The 22,928-nt window shown below is 39.1% G+C and overlaps 1 protein-coding gene across 3 annotated transcripts in view; it reads left to right on the top strand.

Moving 5' to 3' along the window:
• TTLL12 (tubulin tyrosine ligase like 12) overlaps window positions 1-22,928 on the top strand; it is a 31,609-nt gene that overhangs the window by 5,618 nt on the left and 3,063 nt on the right. For 2 of the 3 annotated variants that reach the window (XM_075161733.1, XM_075161742.1), the window contains 12 exons: window positions 1,181-1,356; window positions 3,408-3,606; window positions 5,429-5,588; window positions 6,253-6,386; window positions 9,602-9,678; window positions 14,833-14,949; window positions 15,059-15,253; window positions 16,826-16,937; window positions 17,779-17,930; window positions 18,015-18,096; window positions 18,566-18,634; window positions 21,480-21,618. In XM_075161733.1, the coding sequence (XP_075017834.1) occupies window positions 1,181-1,356; window positions 3,408-3,606; window positions 5,429-5,588; window positions 6,253-6,386; window positions 9,602-9,678; window positions 14,833-14,949; window positions 15,059-15,253; window positions 16,826-16,937; window positions 17,779-17,930; window positions 18,015-18,096; window positions 18,566-18,634; window positions 21,480-21,618 (1,612 nt within the window). Of the gene's footprint in view, window positions 1-1,180; window positions 1,357-3,407; window positions 3,607-5,428; window positions 5,589-6,252; window positions 6,387-9,601; window positions 9,679-14,832; window positions 14,950-15,058; window positions 15,254-16,825; window positions 16,938-17,778; window positions 17,931-18,014; window positions 18,097-18,565; window positions 18,635-21,459; window positions 21,619-22,928 lie in introns of all 3 variants that reach the window. The other variant, XM_075161753.1, reaches the window with a different exon arrangement.

The raw sequence follows: 22,928 nt of genomic DNA, 5'->3' as shown, positions 1-22,928 counted from the left end.
TCTTTGGGCAGCTATCTGCTTTGTCTAGGTGGCCTCGCTTTACAGGTGTGGAGTTGATTTCTTAGCCTCCTTGTTGGGGCTTAGCAGAAATAATTATCCTGAAGGAATGCTCACTTGAACAAATAAAAGCTTGTCACTGCCTCTGGAATTTTACACCTAATAAGTTGTTAATGTCTAGAAGTCATGACTTCTAATAATGTGGTGTCAGAGGCTAGGTGTACCTTGACATGTTAAACCAGTAACTCTAGAGGTCACACTTCTAGGTCTTTCTCCCTCCCTGCAACTTTCTAATGAGATTAGATTGAGACAAATTATTTGTCTGCTTCTGCATGGTTCGTTGTTCATTAACAAAATAACTCCCTCTGAAAGGATTTGAAAAGTCTTCTGATGCTACGCATTTTTAATTTTTAAAAGCACATGTTCACTTTGAAATCGTGAAAGTTGTCAGCAGAGTTGTGGTTCTGCAAAAGATATGCAAGCCCACCATTTGGCAAAATTTTGGCAGAAAGGAAACTTGTGTAGTGGCCTATTTAATTTATGTAGGTTCTAGATCAAGATGTTATGTCTGGAGTAGGCAAGAATGCAAACAAATTCCTTTCAGCATATCAGTAGAGGTAAGTGTATAGATCTTAACTTGTAGCAGTGTAAGGAATCTCCTAACTCATCCAGAGGTGAGTGAGCACCAGCAGTTCCTTGTGTAAGGAAAGAAGAGGGGGGGAAACATGCTAAGATTTCTTAACTGTTTCAGGATGTGAGTGGTAAATGCTCTTCTTCAAGGGCCTTAATGTACTTTAGTATGGCTATGACGCCTGGGTAATACCTGGTTTTGCAGGTCTTCAATTGTTGATTTTAGCGAAGTTGAGCAAAGACATTCTGTTTTCAGCTTCTAGAATTTTTTGTGAGAAGTTAAACTATTACATGATTATCAGTAGACCTATTGGTACCAAAGAAACCAACAAAGCTTCCTGCCAGTATTGACTAAAGAAACTTCCCGAACAAACAGCTCTATTAAAATGTGAAAGAGTAAATACTGTTGTTCATTTATCTGTTAAGTTAAAAATGCCAATTTTTATCGGATTGCAGGCCAAAATTGTCTACAAGTGCCTTTCAGCGTTGCATTATGCATATCAGGGTACTGCCTCAACCAACTGCTTGATATTTTGTGCACTTTCAATCTCAGGTATTTGATGCTGGTGACTACTTTGGTATAATGCAAGTAGAAGAGGTGGATGAAGAGGAAGAAGGTGATGAAGAAATGGAAGAAGAATTAAAAAAGAAACCAAATCCTGGAAATGAACCTTGTTTCAAAGTTATCGTAACAAATGAGAGTGGGCTTCAAGCCTCCAATCCCAATAGGTGGGTAGTTATTTCAGAACTAATGTTCAGGCTTTGAGTAGTCCTAAACCCTAAAATGATATGAACAGTTTGCTTTAAAACTTGTTTGATCCTATTCAGAAATCCTCTTTTCTTACTATAAGACATAGCTGCCTGTTTGAGGAAAGGTGCATGCTATGAGGCACATCTTGCAAGGGGTACTAGGAGTGCAAGTATCTTAACGTTGTTCTTTTTTAAGTCATACAGGAAGATGCTTAGAAATCTGTTTTAGAAAACTGAGGGAGAAAATAGGGAAAAGGCAATCTTGAAATGAATTCTGCAGAAAGAAGACAAAAACTTTGTATCTGTAAGACTGTGTGCCCTTGGAAAAAAAAAAAAGAAGAAATAATTGTGACCTTCACAAATCTCCGGCTAAGGAGGTACTAAGCAGCTTCAAAGTAATGATCCAAGGACTGTTAAATTTCTTCCAGTTGGCTAAAATATAATTTGAGAGTGTGATTGCATGCTATGTGTGCATATATCATTGAATACATGAAGTTACTGTTGGCTTTCTTCAGAATCAGCTATCTGTCATGAATATGAGACTAGTATGCAGCTATAAAACTAGAAAAAAGTTGCATAAGAAACAACTTAATGTTACAACACAGCTTTTTGAGTTCTTATTGATTTCAAACATAGAACAGGCTATTTGTCATATATTAATAAATGGCAGTGAGATGAAGTCAACTCTGCTGGAGATCTAAACACAATTCCGGTCAGTTCTATAAAACTTCTTTTGCCAGAACTTTCATTCTTTTTATGTCTTAGGTAAACATACAAAGTCTAAAAATATAAATTTAGCCTTGATGAATAAAAACAACATAGAGCATAGGTCTGTCTGCCTTTATATGCCTGCTTTAACCTAAATCATTGCCTTTCTAAATCTGAGAACACACTTAAATTACAAAGTTCAAAACAGCCCCCGTGATAATCTTGGGCTTCTTTGTGGCATTCAGATGTGTGGGAATGTAGGAGCAGAATACCAGCACACCTGTTTGCTAACAGATTTCCAAAGAGCTTGAACTTAGCATTCTCTGGAGTCTTTAATTTTAAAATTAAATTAGGTTTCTTCTGTATGTGGAATCCGAGATACAATAATTGTTCAAGGATACTTAGTGTACGTGACAGCTGACATGTTTTTAACTTTCTGAAATATCGGTGGTGGGGTGGTTTTGTTTGGGGGCAGGGGTTGGGTTTTTTTGTTTGTTTGCTTTGTTGGTTTTTTTTTTTTTAGCAAGTAGAATTCAGCTGCTTCTCTGACTTGGTTCAGTAAGAGGATATAACCAAAATGTGGAGAACCCTTCTGTTTGAATGACTATGTGTTTTTTTGTAAAAATCATGCAGCCTAAACAAGGGTTAAACTTGTCAAAGGAAGCTGTGCCAGTTGTGTATGATTTTGTTTTGGATTAGATTGGTAATTCTTTTAAAACAATGCATTTTTTTCTGAAAAGACCTGAGGGGGGAGCGAAATACCCCAAAAAAACCCAAAGAGAAACAATTGAAAAAACTTAAAACTTAATCTTTTTTTTTTTTTTAATAGCAAACAATACAGGCTTTTGATGATCAGATCTCTCCACCTAGTTTTACAGATGACGGTAGATGTCACAGAGCTTATGGCTAACAAGATCCTCGAATACTTTTGTTAATGTATTGTTTTCCTTCTTCAGGCAAGAATATCAGGTTGATGCGGTGGAATTAATAATGATCAAAAGGGAAGAAACTCTTGTGTTCCCGGCCTTTAAGGGAACTGGGCTTACAGACTGAGTGCCTGGTTCTGTGTTTGCTCCTCATTTTCATGGAAATACTAACTAATGCACAATAAGCTTTCTAGAACAAAAACAGAGTGTAAGTTACTGCTGGGAGGTTGTTCCTAACCTGTAATGTCACAATGTGTACTCTGGGAGTGACTTTGGGAGCAAGAGAAGACTTAGTTATCAAACCGTCTACAAGGAAATGTAGCTCTTATTCACAGAATGTTTGGCTATATATGTGTTAAAATATACCGTGGTAATGTTACAAAAATTCTCTTTAAGCATTTTCCTCATCGACCACGCCTGGACGTACCGTGTTGAACATGCCCGCCAGCAGCTGCTTCACGTACCTGGTTTACTGCACAGAATGACAAATCTCATGGGAATCGACTTTCACGGAGAAATCCCAGATGAGGGCAGTGTTGAGCAAGTGTTGCAGGAAATGTGGAAATACAATCAGACCTACCAGATTTCTCAAGGGGTAAGTCTGTAAAGCCTAATTAGGATGCTAAAAAGTTCTGAGCAACCCTGAGTGAAGACATTCTAATACGTGGCTGTTAACATGTTAAGATATATTTCCAATACAAAAAAGGTCCTTTACAGGCATTTCAGAATAAACTTCTACTTGGAAGGAGAGCAAATGCTATGTAGGGCTAAAATGGACAGTGGTTTCTTACCAGCTTTCTGATGAGAACTTTGGAGGGGGTTTTTATAGAGAGGGGAAGAGCCTCCTGCAAAAGAAGGGGGCTAGAAAGGGAAGATCTGCTTGTATGTTATGTGGGTTTTCTCTACTCAAACTTTTTCATAGCGAGGGAAAGAATCTGTCTTGAATCAACTGTCTCACATAAAGGTGTGTCTCTCAGCTATGCTCACAGTTTTTCTCACCTGTGTAGAGTGCTTTACGTACCAGGGATATATCTACGCTGTCAAGTAACTTAACTTCCTGGTTTGTATTTGGCAACTGATTGTCTGTGCTGTGTAAATGTTAGCTCACCCTCAGGTGGGAACCAGCTAGCTTCAAGATGTTTCTGGGCATAGCTTACTCCAAGGGCTGCTACTTTTAGGTGGTGTGGATAAGACCACACCAGGTTTGGTCCCTCTGCCCTACATAGTCCTTCAGCACTGTACCAGCAGGTCTTGAGCCTTCAAACACCCTCAAGTGCATACATGCCATTTCTGAGGGAAAACAACCCTCAGGGTTCAGTTAAAAACTCTTTTGTAGGGGCTGCAGTATAGCTCCTAGGCTATTGTGAGTATTTTGGATTAAATAGGAGAAAAGCAAGTTCTTCGTGCCAAGCCCTAGGCAGAATGGGCAGGGCTAACCCTAAGAAGTGTGAGCATGACCAACCTGCATCTTTTAACTGAGGAGCTTGAGGTTGTTCCCTAGAGTGGACACCTTTATCAATTAAGGTATCGGCTTAGCTCACGGTAGTGTCAGGCCTGAAAAATCCCTGAGAAAGGGATTAATTGTGACTGCTTTCTTTTTTCTTGTTTTTTTTTTTTCTTTAAATAAAAGGGAGGTCTGAACAGTCTCTCTCCATCTTTCTACCCTATGTCTTTGTTTCCCATCATCTTGTCATGAATGGCTTGTGAGTTGGGTGGAATTATCTGTGTTACCACTTGAACAGTGCTTTCCTGGAAGTCAATTAATTCAACTTGTAGCTGAATTTGTCTTCTATTCCCCTTTCTGGCACTGCTGCTTGAATATCTTAAGTCTAATCTCTCTGCCTCCATTTCCGCATCTGTAAAAGGGTGACAGTAGCGCTACCAAGCAATTTAAAGTTTGTTCATTCATTCAGGATTTTATCATGACAAGTATTGCAGGAAGGGATGGTTTGATGATGCAGCCTCAACACTCTTACAGCCAGCTGTTGTTGCAGGGGGCAGTTCTGCTCTCATTCTTAAGCTGTAAACTTCCAACTTGTCCTTGTAGTAAACTGGTTCTGATAGAAACTGCAGGAAAACTAATCTTACCAAAAAACCCAAACAGCCTTCTGCTGGTTTAGCTCCCTGAACTGGCTAGTTTGGTAGAGGGGAAGCAGGTTGGGTAAGCAATGGTACTAGCATAAGAAAGAGGATGGGACTGTGCAGTTGAGGTGGGAACAGGCTGTTCCCAGCAGTGGCTGGATGCTAGGCTGGCTTAGCTTCAGAGTTGCAGGGATGGGAGTGTTACTCTGTACTTTGAATCTGCTCACAATCCTGGCTAGAGTAGGAAACAGAAATGGTGTAGGGGGTGCTGCCGGTGCCTTCTGTCTTGTGCTGCTTTTCTAGCAGGATGTCTCACTCTCTCTTTAATCGTACAGACTGCCGAGGAGAAGGTTCCTGTCTGGTACATTATGGATGAATTTGGATCACGCATTCAGCATTCAGATCAGCCTAGCTTTGCAACGGCACCTCTGTTTTATATGCCTCAACAAATTGCTTACACTGTTCTGTGGCCTTTGAGAGACCTTGAAACTGGTGGTAAGCATATGTCTGTATTTTTTTTTTTAATGCCTGCAGCAGAAGATGTGCCATATTCTTACAAATCACTGAGCACTTCATAGCAGAACGAATATTTCGAGACCAAAATGACTGCATATTTGCAGTGCTATTGAATTTAAAAGTTCTCTGCCTGATATTTCTAGCACCATAATTTATGTGAGATAGAGGCCTTCATCCGTGAAAAAATGTTAACGTTTTATTGACAGAGAACTTAAATCTTGCATCACTGACTTAGTGAAACTACTGATTCAGTCACCTGAGAGTTCAAAAAAAAAAATCCTTAAAAGTCTGTGTTTGTAGCTTTGAGTCACAAAGTCAAGTACTTGAAGTTGGGAAATGCCAGGCCAACCGTTTGCTCCTGTAATCTTGGTTGGGGGCCACCTTATACCCCCATCACATAGAGGAGATAAGTGCCCAGCTGTCTGACTAAACTGACCTAAGTCAAATGGTTTTGGACTAATTTTTGCATCCTAAATAATACCCTTTTTAATGTAGTTCTTTAATTATCTCTAATTTTGCATTTAAATAAAAAAGTTGTGGTATTGTTAACTGTTCAGCTGTCATTGGTGTGATGTAGCATGAGGAAGATTTTCAGTGGAGAATGAAAGGCAGTTCCTAGAAGGTTCTCTTTGTTTTGCTGCAGATGAAGTGACTCGTGATTATGCTTATGGGGAAACAGATCGCTTGATCAGGAAGTGTGTTTTGTTACCATGGGTGGCTAATGAAGTGTTGGATGTCAACTGTTTTACGCCAGAGCCATCGGATGAGCATTACCAGGTATAATTTTAACAAATCCTATATTTTATCTCTTTTAAGAAGAGGTAGTGTGTGAACACATTGCAAGAATTCTTATTTTGCTTCTTTTTAGACTTAAAGATTGATTTAGAGTATAGCTCTTAACTAAAAAAAAACCCAAATCATTTCAAAGAAAGCATGTTGAGACAAGAAATGTCTTACGCGTAATATTTAACTGTTTCAAAACTGAAGCAACACAGATTATTTCTAATATGTTACTGTGGTATTGTATAACTTTTTTTATAAGCATGCTACAAGGTACTTCGTATGAGGTACCCACCTTCCAGTTAGATATTTGAGACATTGTCTTAATAGGCTTACAGATTGGATTTATTATTGTAGCACTTTTGGTCAGTCTTGAATTACAGAAAGACTTATTTTAGTATTTTAGAAGTGATTATATTTTTCAACCTGGCTACTCATTTAATGTCATGGTTTAGAACCATTAAATATTGGAGCGGAGATGTCTTTAGTTTGATGGCACTGTTATAAAGTACTCATCTGTTTTGTTTTGAGCTCTCCTTTCTGCTAAAGGTTTGTGATATTTTAAGGACGTGAAATTATTGTTGTTTGGAATCTCCTTTTCATGAACCAGACTTGCATGAGGTTCTTTTTTAAGAAAAATGAAGTAACCTGATGCCTATGAGGACTCTGTACTGGCCACTAACATTCAAAGTGCAGCTTCTGAAGATGAATCTAGACTCTACCCCAACTGTATGTTTTTTATGATAGAGGAGAGGCACAAAATGCTGCATCCAGCTTGTTATTAACAATATCTAGTCAGAAATGAAGTTTCTGCCAAAGAAAGATATACATTCAAAATAGGTAGGTTGTCTTGTAACCTAAGTCAGATTGATTGGTTAGTATTTTACATTTTTGGAAAAGGGATAGATATACTTTGCATTTATAGTTGAGGAGCAACAATGCACCCATAGTTCATGTCTTACAGGTGTTCTCTTGGCAAAAGTGTCTGGATCTCAGATAAGGCAATTTTTTGCATGTGTTTTAATTCTGTTTTCGGAGATGATCAGGTCAAGTTAAAGAACAGTGTGTGGCAAATGGGCAAACAGTATTCTCCTTTACCACCCCACCTTAAAAACGTGTTCTCAAAGCATCCTTTTTTTTTTCTTTACTGTCTCTCTGCCACTCAGCTATTGAGAAGAGATCACAGCAAAATACTGATGCTAGAACCAACCAACAGAGTTTTCTTTTACTCTGGAATGTTTAGCTGTAGATTAAAATCTTAACTGGTGACAGACCAGTGAAGAGTAGCTTAGGGCATAGCATATCCTTAAACACCAGAAGTGACATGGCTAGAAAGAGATACCATGTTGCTGACACTTCCAATTCCCCTATTTTCACATAAGCAGAGTTGCATGTGCAAAGAAGTACAGACAACTTTAGAGATCTTTTTACGGTATTAACGTGTGAGCCAGCAGTTCTGCAGGGAAATACAATTGTGTGAAAATGTTTCTAAATGTTTATGCAAGTCATACTGTTTCAAAATCATTTGCTGCTGTAGAATTACTATAGAATTTCTGCAACTGCTTTACTACTGTGTGCAAATAATCATTTGTTGTTAAATGGGCTGTGTTGTTGATTTTTACTATTGCTAACAATTACTTATTCTAATTTTCCTTGAAATAAATGTGAAGGCTTCAGTGTTCTATTTAAAAGAATCACAGAGTTGTTACAGCAACATTATGGCTTAACTTTTACCTGGTTTTTGTTCTGTAACCTAATTCTGGTCTCCAACACAGACCACGAACTGTAACTTAAATGGTACTATGGGTAATGATTGGGCAATGATTGCAGAAACCAGTGTCAGGCAAGGCGGCTTCTAATGAAGTATCTGGGATGGAAGAAGTATCTCTTGTGGGGACTAGAGTAGTTGCTGTTCTGCAACAGCTGCCTGCATTCAAGTTGCAGAAAAGACAGTACCGAATCCTCTGGTATTGTTCTGAGAATTGTAGTCTTCTCCTCTTAAAAGTACAGGCTCCCTTCCTATTCTTAGGTGACTGCAGGAATTATTTTGTATTTGTACTGTCTAATCTATTTTAGAAGGTGATGTCTATGATCTTTGATTACAATTATGGTTTTGTTTATGCTTTCCAGTTATGTATGATTGTATTCCTTATAACAGCCTTAAGGTAAAGAGGTATGTCTATGGCTGGACAGACATTTCACCACTGCAACTTATGAGGACAGCCTGCAGCAGCTGGAACTCAGGGAGCTGTTGCGGAATAGCAGCTGCTTTGGTTTCCCAAGATGTACTTCTCCCATCCCAAAGTTTCTGTGAGCTGCTCCCTTTGGTGGGGTCTCAGCAATGATCCAAATGTGTATTTCCTTTTATCAGTAAGAGGTCTTGTAAAAGATGGAGTGAGATTTTTCAAGGTCATGTTTACTGCTGAAGACTGCAAAAAGCCTTTTGCTCATTTTTACAGGAGCAGCATTGGGTTCCAGCCTCCTGTTTTTTTTTTTTAGTTATCTGTAAAAAAACCATCATGGCTAAATGGTCAATCTTCCATCTTTTTGGAAATACAATAACTTTGTCTTTTACTGCATATGATCATCTGTGATTTGATATTTTGGTTAGTGCTTAGGAGAAACAGCAATTTCTCAGGGTGCTTCGACAGTGTTGATAAGCCCTAGTCTTGAAGCCATATTTCTTGTTCCTTTTTTACTAATAGCCTCTTACCTCTGATTCCTTTCTGCCTCTGCTGTTGTACTGATATTTATTTTTTTTTTCCCTCTGAGCAGCGTATTACACAACATAATATATTTCTCAGAAGTGCAGCTTTGGTGGAATTTACTTGCGCCAAAGACAGCAGACCAATGAGACATGCAGATGGACTGTCATTTTCACTGTGACTACAAATCCACTTGTATACATGTATTTAAATACATATAGGGAGATAAGGTTTACAATTTGAGAAAATTTCAACAGGCAAAACTTCAACAGGCTATTGCTAATAAAACACTTGAATTGAGTCATACTGAATATTTTACCAGTAGCTTCTCCTTAAAGATTATGTTGGTTTTCAATTACTACTTTTATAAAACTGATTGTGCACACTTTAAAATTCAACTTGGTCTTAAGCTGCTGTTCATATCTGCTGAATATTGTGGAGTTTGACCTAAGGCTGCTCATTTATTCTGCCTAGTATTAACTTTTTGTGGGTTTTTTGTTTTTTTAGGCTATTTTAGCAGAAAACAAGGAAAAACTGCCTATAGCGATAAACCCACCAGTTTATGACAAAGACAAAGTTTTCAAGTACGTATCTGCAAACAAAATGCTTTCTTATCAAGATTAAGTATAATAATTGCAGTGTGCTGAGGCTGAACAACCTTTTCCAGCTTTGAACAACAGGGGCAAGTTGAAGTATGTTTATATGTAGCCACTTGCTTAAGATTCTGACTTACTAGTTGTTCTTATTGGATTCTTCAGAGTAAATGGATTGTCACTTACAGAATTTCTAAAAATAAATTCAAGTTTTTTTTTTTCCTAAATAAGTGCCGCTTTCTAGGTGAAAGAAAAGTTGCATAACGTAGTGCTGTTTTCACTAAGGAATATAACCAAAGTATATAAGAAAGACTAAAGACTTCTCTTCTGCATTATAGCATGTACGTCCATAAGGGTACATGTGCTTCTCTGTGCTGTGTGAATATAACAGATTATTCCACTTCTTCAGATGAGATTGCCAAACAGGAATCGTGTCAAAACCGGGGATGTTTTAAATTGGATATGTGCCTTACTACAAAAATGGAGTGTATGGTGTGAAACTATTTCAGAAGAAAGCTGGAAGAACTTTGCAAAGATAAGGGATTTTTGTGAGTCGCACTGCGTGGTTAGGCTGCCTTATTACTAGTTTTATTCCAGAAAAACACACTGTTACATAGCATTGCTGTGAGTTGCACCCCAGGGTGTTTGTAGTCTGACACTGGGATACAAGTTCTTGCTTGCAACATTTCGCTTAAGGGATGAGGTTAGGCTAGAATGTATTGGATAGGTATACTCACACTTGTGTTGAGGGGATTTGCTGTTCACTAGATCAACTTTACTTGAGAAGAACTACTGAAAATCAAAGTCACTTTATGTTGAGAGGCATTTGTTAACTTGCTCAGTGGTAGTCTAGATTTCATTATGCAGTTGAAATCTCTGGTTAGAAGACTGAGGATAAGCAACAACTGTTTTTTTTATACAGTGTACTTGCCTTTATTTCAGATAAGGGAGTCAAAGGTAGATGCATTCTAATAGAGATGAAAAGAAACGGTGAGGATGTTGGGAAGTGTTGACTTATTTTCACTGCTGCCTCTATTTTGCATCTGATATTTCAGGTGAATGACATTCACATCAGGGAGGCAGGGAAGGAAGGAGTGGGGAAATACACACCAAATCCTTCCTGCTCTGCTTCTAAGGAATGTCATCAACACCCCATCCATATACTCCTGAGGGTTTTCCTCTCTTCTTAATCCAGTTCCTGTCTGGAGAGGAGAAAGGAGAGCAGCTTGGCCTCCACAGGAGGCCAGAAGGTCCTTCTTGTGTTCTGAATTTCATCTACTAGAGTTCCTCCAGGAGTGGGGTAGCATCTCAGAGTCCAGATGACCTAGTGGGAGCTGCAGTCTTCCAGTGCTCTTGGCCTTTTTCAAAGCTTTAAAGGTTTTAAGGCTGCCATCACAGACAGGCAGATGGGAACGTATGAAGCTGGATAGATGTGTGTAACCTGTTAATGTGTATGCTCTGCCTTGTGTATTGCCACTGTTTTAGGGGATTCGGAAGAAATTAAATGCATGAGGTTGCAAAGTTTAGAAACTGGGACAAATTCTTAGTCATCTTGTTTCCAAGAAGAGCCAAGACAGAATGGGAAGATGAAATAAATGTTTAACCTGAATCCTGAAAAGCAGGGGAGCAAGTACATGCAGTTTGATATAGCAAAATTATAGGTTCAGGTAGGTCTTGTAGCATTAATAGTAACTGCTGCCCTAGGGAGATTGTTCTATCCAGCTGTGCTGATTGCTGGCTTGAAAAAAAGGTGGATAAAAGAACTAAATGTTTCAAAGACAAAATTCATATGAAAAGTTCTTCCAGTTTGTGTTGGGCTTGATCATCTCTTTTTCTCTTGATCTTTTCTTTCATGTTTCTCTTCATCTACATCAGTCATTTTTTTTAAAGATGCCCAAGGAGCTGTTATGAGATGACAACTCTTTGTTTTGATCGGTCTTGTCAGCTGTGTGCTTTGGAAGTTGATTCTCATAACTGCTTCTTAGTTTAAATGCTTTGAGTAAATTAAGTAATGTCTAACATGTTTTATCTTATTTGCAGAATTCCATTGAATAATATCTTCTTTAATCCCAGACTTTATAGCATCCCTACTAGGACTTCTGTGTGACAAGGGAAAAAAAATCATTCAGGAAGTATGGTTAGCTGGCTTAATTAGTTCAGTGTGTCATTAATATCGGAATGAAAGGTCCAGAATAGGTTGGCTAATACCACAGTATTGCAGTATAGAGGTTCTGTCATCTATCAAACCCAGAATGGGACTTGATGCATTTCTTGTCTGTCTGTATTTTTATGTGTCTGTGTGGATGTGTATTATCAGAGTAGACATTGGAATGTGTACCAACTTATTTAAAAAAAACAAGGGAATACCATAGAAGATCCTACGTGCTCCTTAGATAACAACAAAGGAATCGCCCAGTAGTTGTCAGGTGCCTGTCCCTATAGTCTGTGTTCTTCAGTGCAGAGGTCTGACTTTTTTCAAATGTATGCATTAATACTGGATATACTAAAGTACCTAAGGCAATCTGACCACTAAACTCAGTGATAGGTGTTGGCAGTGAAATACATGAATTTTATATAGCGTTTCTATGAAATCTTCATTTTCGAAATTAAATTATCTGCCTTCCAGAGCCTTTGACTGTCCCAAGACTTATGGTAAGAGGATTGCGTATAGAATGGATGGAGTAACTTAAAAACTTGGAACAAGTAGAATGGTCTTATTTTCCTTCTGATCTTAACCTCCATCGGGTTATTTCAGTGCTCTTCTTGCACTTAGCGAAGATAGATTGAGCTCCCCTGTTTCTTTTGTGCTGCATTTTTGTGTTCTATAAGCAAGTCTTAAGATACATAATCCAGAGTGCTCTGGCACAGGAATTTCTTAGCAAGACTTCAAGATTAAGAAAGCAGGCTTTTTATTGTTAATGTGAATAGCACCTCTGTGAAATCTTGTGTATAGCTGTAAGCCTGTAAGCTACTGGGGAAAAAAAAAAGGTCTTTCTAATAGTCTTTGATAACTATATATTGTAGAAGATACCACTATCTTCTGTGTATCTATAAAGGCATCTCAGTGTTGTAGTGAGAAATTTTTGAAAGAGAAGTATTAGTTTTTTAGGAAGGGGGTTCTTTGTTTTTCATACTTAACAGGGGGGAAGACAGTACCAGAATCTTTAAGCCTGCTGTTCAGAGTGACGGAATGCAGGTCACTACTTGTATTTCTGTGTGGTGTAGAGCTTCTGTAGAGCATTTAAGTGAATTAACACTGGGAAGAAATTTATTTTTGGATGTGCAAGAGGAGGTGACCCACCTCTCAGCTGAATCCCCGATTTGTGTTAAGAACACCCTGCTCTTCAGCTGAGAAAAGTAGCTGGTGTCCAGCCAGCAGTGGGAGTTTATTACTAAATAATGTACTTGGAAACCTGGAATAAAAGGCGGGGTGGGGAGAGGGCACACACCTCTGATTAGATGATGTCTAGGGAATGATGTGGAATAAGATTTGTTGGAGTTATCACATGCTGCTAGGCTCTCCAGGTGTCCTTTCATGCTATGTAAGGCCAAATGCCTTGGCCTTAGGCCTTTGTTACAGGAGCATTTTTCATACCATTGCCTCTTTAAATTCTAGTATTTCTTGTGTTGCATGTGTTTTGTGTGTATTTGTGTGGGGGTGTTGGATGCTTCAAGACTTTTTGTTACAGCATTATAAGGCCTGTTATCTTCAGGTCACCACTTTGATTCCCTTTTCCTTCAGCAAGGACTAAAGTTGCTCCAAACCAGTGGATATTTGGATAGCTTGTATATGAAATGGGTTTGGTGGAACTTGTACTGGGTCCTGTATCAAATTTAGTATTGTACTTTCCCCTAGTGTGCATACTTAAAAGGAGAAGCCAAGCCACACATTGCAGAAGGAAATGCTAGTGGGCCCATGTGAAGATATTAACTTTGCTCTGTTGCAACGGTGGGGAAAGATTGGTGACTTCTTTCAACAGGGATGCCAGGCTGACTCTCTTAATCTACAGTGAAGTCAACTCTCTTGGTCTTAGGCTCCAGCTTAAATAGTATAACCATTGTAGTATGTCACACATGAAGCTATGCAAAACATCTTACATACTTTTCTTTTTAAAGAACGTATTTCCCCATGTGACTGGGCTATTTTTACAGTACGTTATTTCAGAGAAGTCTCTCTCAGGGAGATACATCTTCCAGTTGGTTAGTAGCAGAGGAGGAGAGGAAAGTTACACAACTGATAAGAATAGGTCTGGAGAGGAGGAAGAAATATAGTGGTTTCTCATGGAAAAAAATAGTGGTTGCTGCATCTGTTTAAATGTTCCCTTACCATGAGAACTGTTTTCTATGTCAGTCTTGCTTTTTGAGTCGTCGTGCTGAATTCTGAATTAAGTGACCTCAGTTTAAGCTGTAAAATCATCAAAACAACCCATATTGCTATCTGGTTATTTTAGCATGTCAGATAGCCAAGTCACTGTTTTTATTTGAGAGCTAAGATATGCAACATCTTTCCTCATTTTTGGTTATGTTCTGTAATGTGTATCAGATTTGGGTTGGTTTTGGTGTGCTTTTTTTAGTGGGGCTGGGAGGGGATTTGTATTAAACCTCAAAGTTGTGTGTACTTCCTGCACATACATAATGTGCATACTTTCATATGTTTTGATTGTTTGGAAATGTCTCTGTTCGTGTGAAGTTCTTAAAATAGTCTTCTGAAGCTACTGAGTTAAACTGACAAGATTTCCTATGAATTTATTTCTTGTGAATGACAGCAGGTTGATTTTTAGGGCTCTTTAGCAGCAAAGGCATTTACAAGGTCTCTCTCAGGGACTTTTCAGTAGAATAATGAATTCATGTTAGTGCTTCTATGTCGGGGACTTAGTCACTGTCTTCTGAATTGCTGTTGTTGTGAAAGTTGTAGGAGCTAAACTATCTTTGAGATTTCTGTCTCAAAATACCATTTTTTTTAATCTTCCCACTTCAGTTTAAAACGTTTGTGGGTTAAGAAGAGATTGTTGCAGATAGTGTGTTTTGGTAAAGCATAATTCTTGTAGGAAGCCAAGCTTAAAACTTTTTTCTGTTCAAGCAGGAGTTGATCAGTTTCAGAAACCAAACTCCCATTTTTCTTCATATGCCTTTTTCTTCTTCTAGGGTTTTCACAGACATTCAGCAAGTCCTCAACAACCTGACACATCCCCGTTTTGTATTCACAGACAACGAGGGAGAAGCCGACATCCTCTACAACTTCTCACACTTCAAAGATTATAGGTTGCAATTGTTCCCCTGATAATACAAATTCTTTTATTGCTATAAAAACTGTGTTCCCACAGGCCCCCCTAACATTCCTCCTTCACCCAACAACTTCTCTGTTTTGTAGGAAGTTAAGTGAGGAAAGGCCTGAGGTAATGCTGAATCAGTTCCCATGTGAGAACCTCCTGACTGTCAAAGACTGCCTGGCATCCATCTCTAGACGAGCTGGAGGACCAGACGGGCCAAGATGGTTGCCTCGTACCTTTAACCTTCAAACAGAATTGCCTCAGTTCATCAGCTACTTTCAGCAACGCAACAGAAGGTGGCTTGTGTTTCTGCTTCCTTACATTTTGTGCTTTCTTGATCCCACTTTCCTCAAAGACCAGTAGCCTGGGGTTCGCAGCTGTTACACCACCATGCATTTGCTCTTGCTGCGTTTATGTTGAAGTGAATTTTACTTGGAAAGTGTGAGATTTTAGATACTCTCTTTAATGTAAGAGTAGTTAAGCAATGCATTTTGAAACACAGAAACTTCGCCATGATTTGAGTACAGATTGTATATCTGTTAAATACAGCTTCAAAAGGATCAAAATGTGTTTGCAACAAATGTTGGTTTTTTTCCAGGGGACCAGTAGCAGTTGTTCTTGCACTTAAGCCAGAGTGGAAAATGTTTGGAGTTAAAGTACTTGGGTTCTGTAAGATTGTGAAAGTAAAATTGGGTTTTAGTGTTAGCCTAAAGCAGTTGTGGAGCTTTAGGGTTTTAAATCCACACTCTTTCTGCTGGTGCAGCTGCCTTGAAGTGGATGGAAACTAAGATTTTCTTCTGGTAAGAGAAAAAGAGAGCATTAGGTACTGCTAGTGGAATAACCTCTTCTGCCTGGTGTGGAGAATTCTGGTTGGAAGGTTGCTTCTTTGGTGACACTTACGGTGCCATCTGCCAGGCATTTCATTTGGCCATTCTTTGCTCTACGTAGTCTGTTATTGACTGGCATGACCAGGAGAGAGTGCTCCTTCCATGTATCCCTAGCGTTTGGTGGTTTAATTCCTTTTTAATACAAAGGATTGACCATAAATGCAATGGGTATGTAGGGAATGGGAAGGAGGGGATAGGAAGTTTCAAATAAACAAACAAAACGGACCCACTTAAGTTAACACCACTAACTTCAACTCAGTTTATGCTGTTTATCATGAAGCTCAAGAAGTTTCTCAGGATGCTTTAATAGATTGAGGAAAGGAAGACATCAAGTGTCACCCTGCCCTTACTCAAAGATGCATTGAAAGACCAGAATGTTGCCTGTTTTCCTCAAAGATATTTCAAAGGATTTTGCCCCTTGAGGTGACTAGTTACTAGAAAGTGAGAAGATGGTGGTGTGCTCTCATTTTCTTGCAATATAAACTGTTGAGATATTGTATGATTTCTTCCCAAAGAGACAAGTTATGGTGTCATTTAATGTAAGTGATTTGGACATGTTATTAGGGAATCAACTTAGAAAATTGCATGATATGCTGCCAGAATGTTCTTGGACTCCTGGCAGAATGATTTCTGCACTGTGATCTGTGCATGTTCATGGTGATGCTGCTGTGTTGATGGGTTGTTTTCCTCTTTTGAAGGAGTCGGATGCAGAAGGAGGAAATAAACAGTAAGAGCATGCTAGGCCCTAACTGAAAAGATCAGTGAAAGCTTCTGCTGCCTTTTCTCCCCTTTACGCCTAAGGCTTACCGCTCCCAGCTGTCAGTCAAAAGTCCTTCGTTCTTGCACTGTAGCCCACAGCTTTATAACGTATTTATTCAGGGGAGTACATAGATCAGTTCAAGTGGATGTTCAGACAGATGAATGAGGTGGATACTTACAGGTATTGGCTTCCCTCTCTCTCCCTCTCTCTCTCTCTCTCAGAGGAGAAGACAATCACTGGATATGCAAACCGTGGAACTTGGCCAGAAGCCTGGATACCCACATCACCAACAGCCTTAACAATATCATCAGGCATAGGGAAAGCAGCCCAAAGGTTAGAGAGTATGGTTTGAATGTGATTTAAAGGGGAGAGCTCAAAAAACTGCTTCATAGAAGGGAGGTCTAAAAATACAAAGAAGGAAATTTATTTTCTTCAAAATTCATATGCTGGCCATAAGCATACAGTTTCAATCAATTCAGAATTGAATCACATTCAAATTGGTCAGCTCCATTTGTTGCAGTGAACTCAAAGAGCCTGGTGTTTTCTTATTTAAAAAATAAAACTTGCCCTGACAGCAATGAATACTCCAGTGTGGTGCTGCTTTAACACTAATCCTCAGACTGGCAGATGAACACACATTAGCTATAGTTAGCGTTGGTCATAAATTTTGGAACATTATTGCTTCTGTCCCCTGGTTGATCGTTATTGCTGATCCACAGCTCTGCTCAGTGGCACAAAGTACCGTCTTTGCCAACAATAGATGAATCATGGAGCTTTTTACATGGAGTCTGCAATATGCGGTCATACATCAGAGTGTCACTTCAGCTTTGTTTCTGTTGGTGTGTGGACTGCATGTATTTTCTGGAGTGCAGAAATGCACAAAGAATTGCTTCACATTTCTAGTTCAAACCAACAAGGTCACCGAAATTATAAATAAAATTAATTTTGTGATTTTTTTTAAAAAATGAGTACATTCTGGCCTCCCACTTCCCCACCCTGATGTCAGAGTTTGATAAAAGGTACCTACTCGCATAACAACATTGTGTATTTGTGCACATCTCTAAAGAAAAAGTGAAATGCATACAAGGATACCTTAAATCATCGAGATCCAGTGACACTTTTTTTTCATTTTAATTGAATTATATTTACTGTGAGTGTTTTTGCTTTGTTGTAGGTAGTGTGCAAATATATTGAGAATCCAGTCTTGTTTCACCGAGAAGATGTGGGGATGGTTAAATTTGACATCCGTTATGTTGTATTGCTGCGGTCCATAAAACCACTCAAGCTGTATATCTATGATGTATTCTGGCTGCGCTTTTCAAATCGGTAATTATGTTCTCCTCATTAGTGTGGAGGGGCTTAGAATTAAATCTGATACCTTGGAAACTAAGGAATTGTTTTATTCCTTAGGGCATTTTCACTTGATGACTTGGATGACTATGAGAAGCATTTCACAGTCATGAATTATGCTCCCGGTGTAACATTAAAACAGGTAAGCAAATAGTCCAAAACATTCCTTCACCTTTCTGTTGTTAGAAAATCTTCCAGTGCCTCCTTTGTGACTGTTGCCAAATAACCTATTTCACATCCACTTAAACAAGCAGTTAGTGTTTTGAAAGTACCCTAAGCAAATACTTTCCTAGGTTCTTCCCCCTCTGGACCCCTAATCATCTGAGATTATATAAGGTAATACAAACCTACATCCTGAGTGTAACCCGTATCGATAGAGAGCAGTAGAAGAATTATTAAAATGGCAGCTAATCATTGTCAAAGACTTCAGTGTGATCTTTTATATCAAGAAACACTGGAACAAGGAAGGTATTCAGGAACTGTCTAATTCCCTAGTTTTCTACCTGGGTTTGTATGAATGGAAGAAAATACTTGATGTTCCATTCTCTTGTTATCTGATTGCTCAGTCATTCCCAAACAAAACAGTCTTTGATGTTGCTAAACTGTTTTAGGTACACTGTGAAGAATTTATTCCTCTGTTTGAAAAACAATATCCTGAATATCCTTGGACAACGGTACAAGTAAGTCAGCAATTCATCTTTCTCGTGTAGATGTTCATGGATCTTTTTTTACTCAACAAACTAGCTTTTCCAAGAGTGTGTTTTGTGGGTTTTTTTTTTTTATTGATAAGACATACTTCATGTGTATCAGTTCCACAAAGGACAAATGTTGTGGTTTAGCCAGGCAGGCAGCTAAACACCACACAGCCGCTTGCTCACTCCCCCCTCCTAGGGGGATGGGGGAGAAAAATGGAAGAGTAAAAATGAGAGCGCTTATGGGTTGAGATAAGAACAGTTTAATAATAGAAATAAAATATAATAATAATAATAATATGTAATTAAAAGGAAGATAACAAAAAGAGAGAGAAATAAAACCCAAGAAAGACAAGTGATGCAAATGGGAAAAAAAAAAAAAAATTGCCCACCACCAACTGACTGATGCCCAGCCAGTCCCTGAGCAGTGGCCCCCCAGCCAGCTTTCCCCTGGTTTATATACTGAGCATGACATCATATGGTATGGAATATCCCGTTGGGCAGTTTGGGTAAGCTGTCCTGGCTGTGCCCCTTCCCAGCTTGTTGTGTATCTCCAGCTGGTAAAGCATGAGAAGCTGAAAAGGCCTTGACTCTGTGTAAGCACTTCTCAGCCATAACGAAAACGTCTCTACACTATCAACACTGTTTTCAGCACAAATCCAAAACATAACCCCATACTAGCTACTACGAACAAAATTAACTCTATCCCAGCCAAAACCAGCACAGAGAACAAATGTTAGCCTTTACTTTAGAAGCACTTATTAACTTAGTGTAATTCACCCTCAAACATTTTGTTGTTAACATTTGAGAATTTTATTTCATGGTTATACTATGAGAATTCTTTATATTGGACTTAGTAATAAAGCCAGTCCTGACTACCCTCAGGTTCCTGGGAGCAGGATCTTTTTTCTTGCGAGTTCCATCTTTTTTGCAGAAGGTTGCCAATAATCTAAGCCCATAGTTGTGAAGACTTAGTATTTCATGCAAAAAGGCAGGGAAGTCCAGAATATAAAGTGTGCTAATCACTACAGATGTTGCTCACGTGTCTGTGGAAAAGCCTTCACTACTCAGTAGAATATTAACTCTGATTCTGAAAAGTTGAACCACTGAAGTATTCAGGCTCTTGCTTCCTTTGTTCCAAACAGCTTCACAAGATAAGGAGCTGTCAGAACAAGTAGGAGACTGAAGTAAGTAGGAAATTACAGTACGTAGTAATCTCAGTGAAATGGCATCACAGGTTTTGATTTATCTATTTTAAGTGGAGCTGTCAGGCTGAAGATCTCCCTGTACACTTTCAGGTTGTCTTGCTGTGCAGTGCACTGGAGCTCACTCACAAGATAAGGATGTGCCCAGCTGTGCCCAAGTGACTGACAGAAATAAGCACTGCCCCTGCTCCAGGGGTACTGTGCTTGAAGGGTTACACTGCCAGATTGGATAGTGCAGAGGCTGCATTTGTATACTGTGGCATATTTAAGAGAAAACAAGTTGGGCTGGTCTTCTCTCTTTTCTTAAAGACCTCTCCTCCACCAGTGTAGTATATTTGAGCTAGTAAGTTAGAACCCCGGTTTGTTAAATTAAATCTTGCCTTTGAGACTGCAGTGCAGAATTTCCAGCTGCTGCCCCAGCTTCTCTGTGTTAGCAAGCTGGCAAGAGCCCTGTCCCTGGTCATTGCATTAATGACTTTTCACAAGAAAACAGATGGTTCCCTAATACTAGGGCATCTTTTATCTGCGAAGAGGAAGCTCCAAATACTGTAGTTCCATAAAACATGCAGGAAGGCGGATGCGGGCCTTCTCATCGATTTTTTTTTTTTTTTTTTTTTTTTTTTGCCTGTCATACATGCTTGAAAGAAAAAGCTGAATGTGAAGAGATGGCTCAGAAACATGCACAAAACTGAACGGTTGCATTCTTCCATATCTATCAGGAGCTAGAAAATGCATAATGAACGGTAGCTGAGCATTTATATGTGCATATGCTTTCAAAAGTGAATAAATTACTCAACTATGGGTTGATTTCCATGAATTAATTTACATCAATTTTAACTAGAACCTCATATCCAATCAATGATACTCAGAATATGACAGGTTTTGCAGCATTAGGTTTAAAATAGTCTGGAAGAGACTACAAGGGGTGAAAAGAGAGTTGTCAAAATACGTACTGCAGGTTACCCAAAGTACTGCTGTGTGCAGAATAGGAAGTATTACACCATCTTTTCATTTGAAGAAGGAATGGTTCACTGCAGTATAAACTCAATGCTAAAATTCACACCTGTATGTTCTTTGTTTTATTTCACTTTCACATTGGATATCTGATTGCTTCTCAAAATACCCATGTAGTAAGTATGTTCTTAAAATCTCCATGTCCCCACCATCCTTTTTAGAGGGGTGTAAGCAGGTAGAAGATTTTTCATTGCAGAAGCTAGAATACAATTTAATAGGCAGGGAAAAGTCAGAACTTCACAGTTGTACTGCTGGCGTTCACAGAACTCTCCTGGGTTTTCTCTTCCCCCTCCTCTACACATAGGTGCAATACTGTACATAATGCCTGAGAAGGGGGTTAATTCTAATACTAAATACCCTATTTTCAGGATTTCCGTAATACTGATTTGCTGCACAGAAAAGTCCATGGATATTGCCAGGTGCTCGGCACTTTCACTGTGTTGTCTTTAGGTCTAAATGCACATTTTGAAGCTAATACTGTGCAGATTTTCATCTGTTGGCTGGTGAAATTTATACAAACTCTTTAAAAAGCTGTATGAATGAAGTGATTAAAAACATGTTTATTGCTTTCACGGAACCTCACTTTTCATTCAGAGACCTTTTTCTGTTATTAGGCAAATATTTTTAAGGCATTTGCTGAATTGTTCCAAGTTGCTTCAGCTAAACCTGCACCTCTTGGCATCTGTGATTATCCATCATCAAGAGCAATATACGCTGTTGACTTGATGCTTAAATGGGACACCAGCAGAGATGGTGAGAAGCTCATTTCTTTGAATGTTGAATTCTCTATATTTGTGGACCTTTTCAGAAATTTATTTCTACTGTCTGAACTCTTATTATTTTTCAAGCAGTGTGAGCTGGTGCCCTGTGCCTCCCACTGGCATCAAAGCGTATCTGGAGCTGCAGATCTGTGGGGTTGGCATCTGCCATGCTGGTTAACAGTAATGATGGGGGAGCTGTTAACTGCTTGGCTGAGTCCTTGCTTCCCTTGTGCCCCTGCTACTGCCATTCTCTGTTTTTTTTTTTTTTTAAAAAAAAAAAAAAAAACAAAAAACAAAAAACCCCAAAACAAACAAACAAACAAAACCCAAAAAACAAAACCCCACGCACAAAAAACCCCCAACTGTTCAGCAATCTAGCCACTCTGACAGCAGCAAGTTTTGTTTCCCATTTATGGTGAGAGAATGTCTGAAATGCCTGTCTCTTTATGAGACATCTTAGAGACCTATCTTACTATCTGTGGCTTCCAGGCTTGGCCCAGTGTCTTCAATGCGGAGTTACTTATTAAAGCAGGGAAGGGACCACATTCACCATTTCAGTGCTATTGATGTCCTCAGGACTGTCACTCAGTTGTTGCTAATTCTCTGCAAAAACATGTATGTGAAGCTGCTTCATGTCAGTGCCACAGCATGGCTAACTACCTGGTGCCTTTCTTCCAGCCAGTTGTGGAGGACTGGTAGCAAAATTTGCCAAACGGTGAATTCTTTATTATCTCACCAGGAGGCTCAAAAATGTTCTGGAAGCGTGCCCAACCCAGACGTGTATCTGCAGAGACACGCAGAGAAAAAGCACATAGAAAAGCAGCAGAAGCACCAACACAAAAAGCGCTGTTGGGGGAGTACTAAACAGAACAGAGCGTATTCTTTTCTTGTGACATTGTGGTCCCCGGAACACAGGGAAAATTCATTGCTTGTGTCCAGGTTTGCTGGAGGAGTGATTAAATGTTGTGTATTGGGTGGATGCCCCTATCCTAATTCTGCAGTGGCTGATTCTGTAAATATTGAATCACTTTCGTGGTGTGAGATGATTGAGAAACAGGAGGTGTACAATTGAGCCTTTCCTGTTCAGATCAAGTGGAGCAAGGGGTTGAATTTGGGTGTGCTATGTCCATGTTGAGTGCTCTTTCAGCTGTCCCAGAGTTGTCTTGAATGGGAGAAGCAAAGCAACTCACTATTATTACTAGTTTGAGGAAAACTGTTGTAGTAAAAGGACCAGCCTCAGATTACAGCCCTGTCTGAACTGCATAGGTCCCTAGCCTTTTGAAGATGGAGGCATGGGTGCCA

The sequence above is a fragment of the Calonectris borealis genome, chromosome 1 (assembly GCF_964195595.1).
Source record: "Calonectris borealis chromosome 1, bCalBor7.hap1.2, whole genome shotgun sequence".
Taxonomy (NCBI): Eukaryota; Metazoa; Chordata; class Aves; order Procellariiformes; family Procellariidae; genus Calonectris; species Calonectris borealis.
The sequence above is the reverse complement of the archived record's forward strand: the minus strand, read 5'-3'. Positions and strand labels throughout refer to the sequence as shown.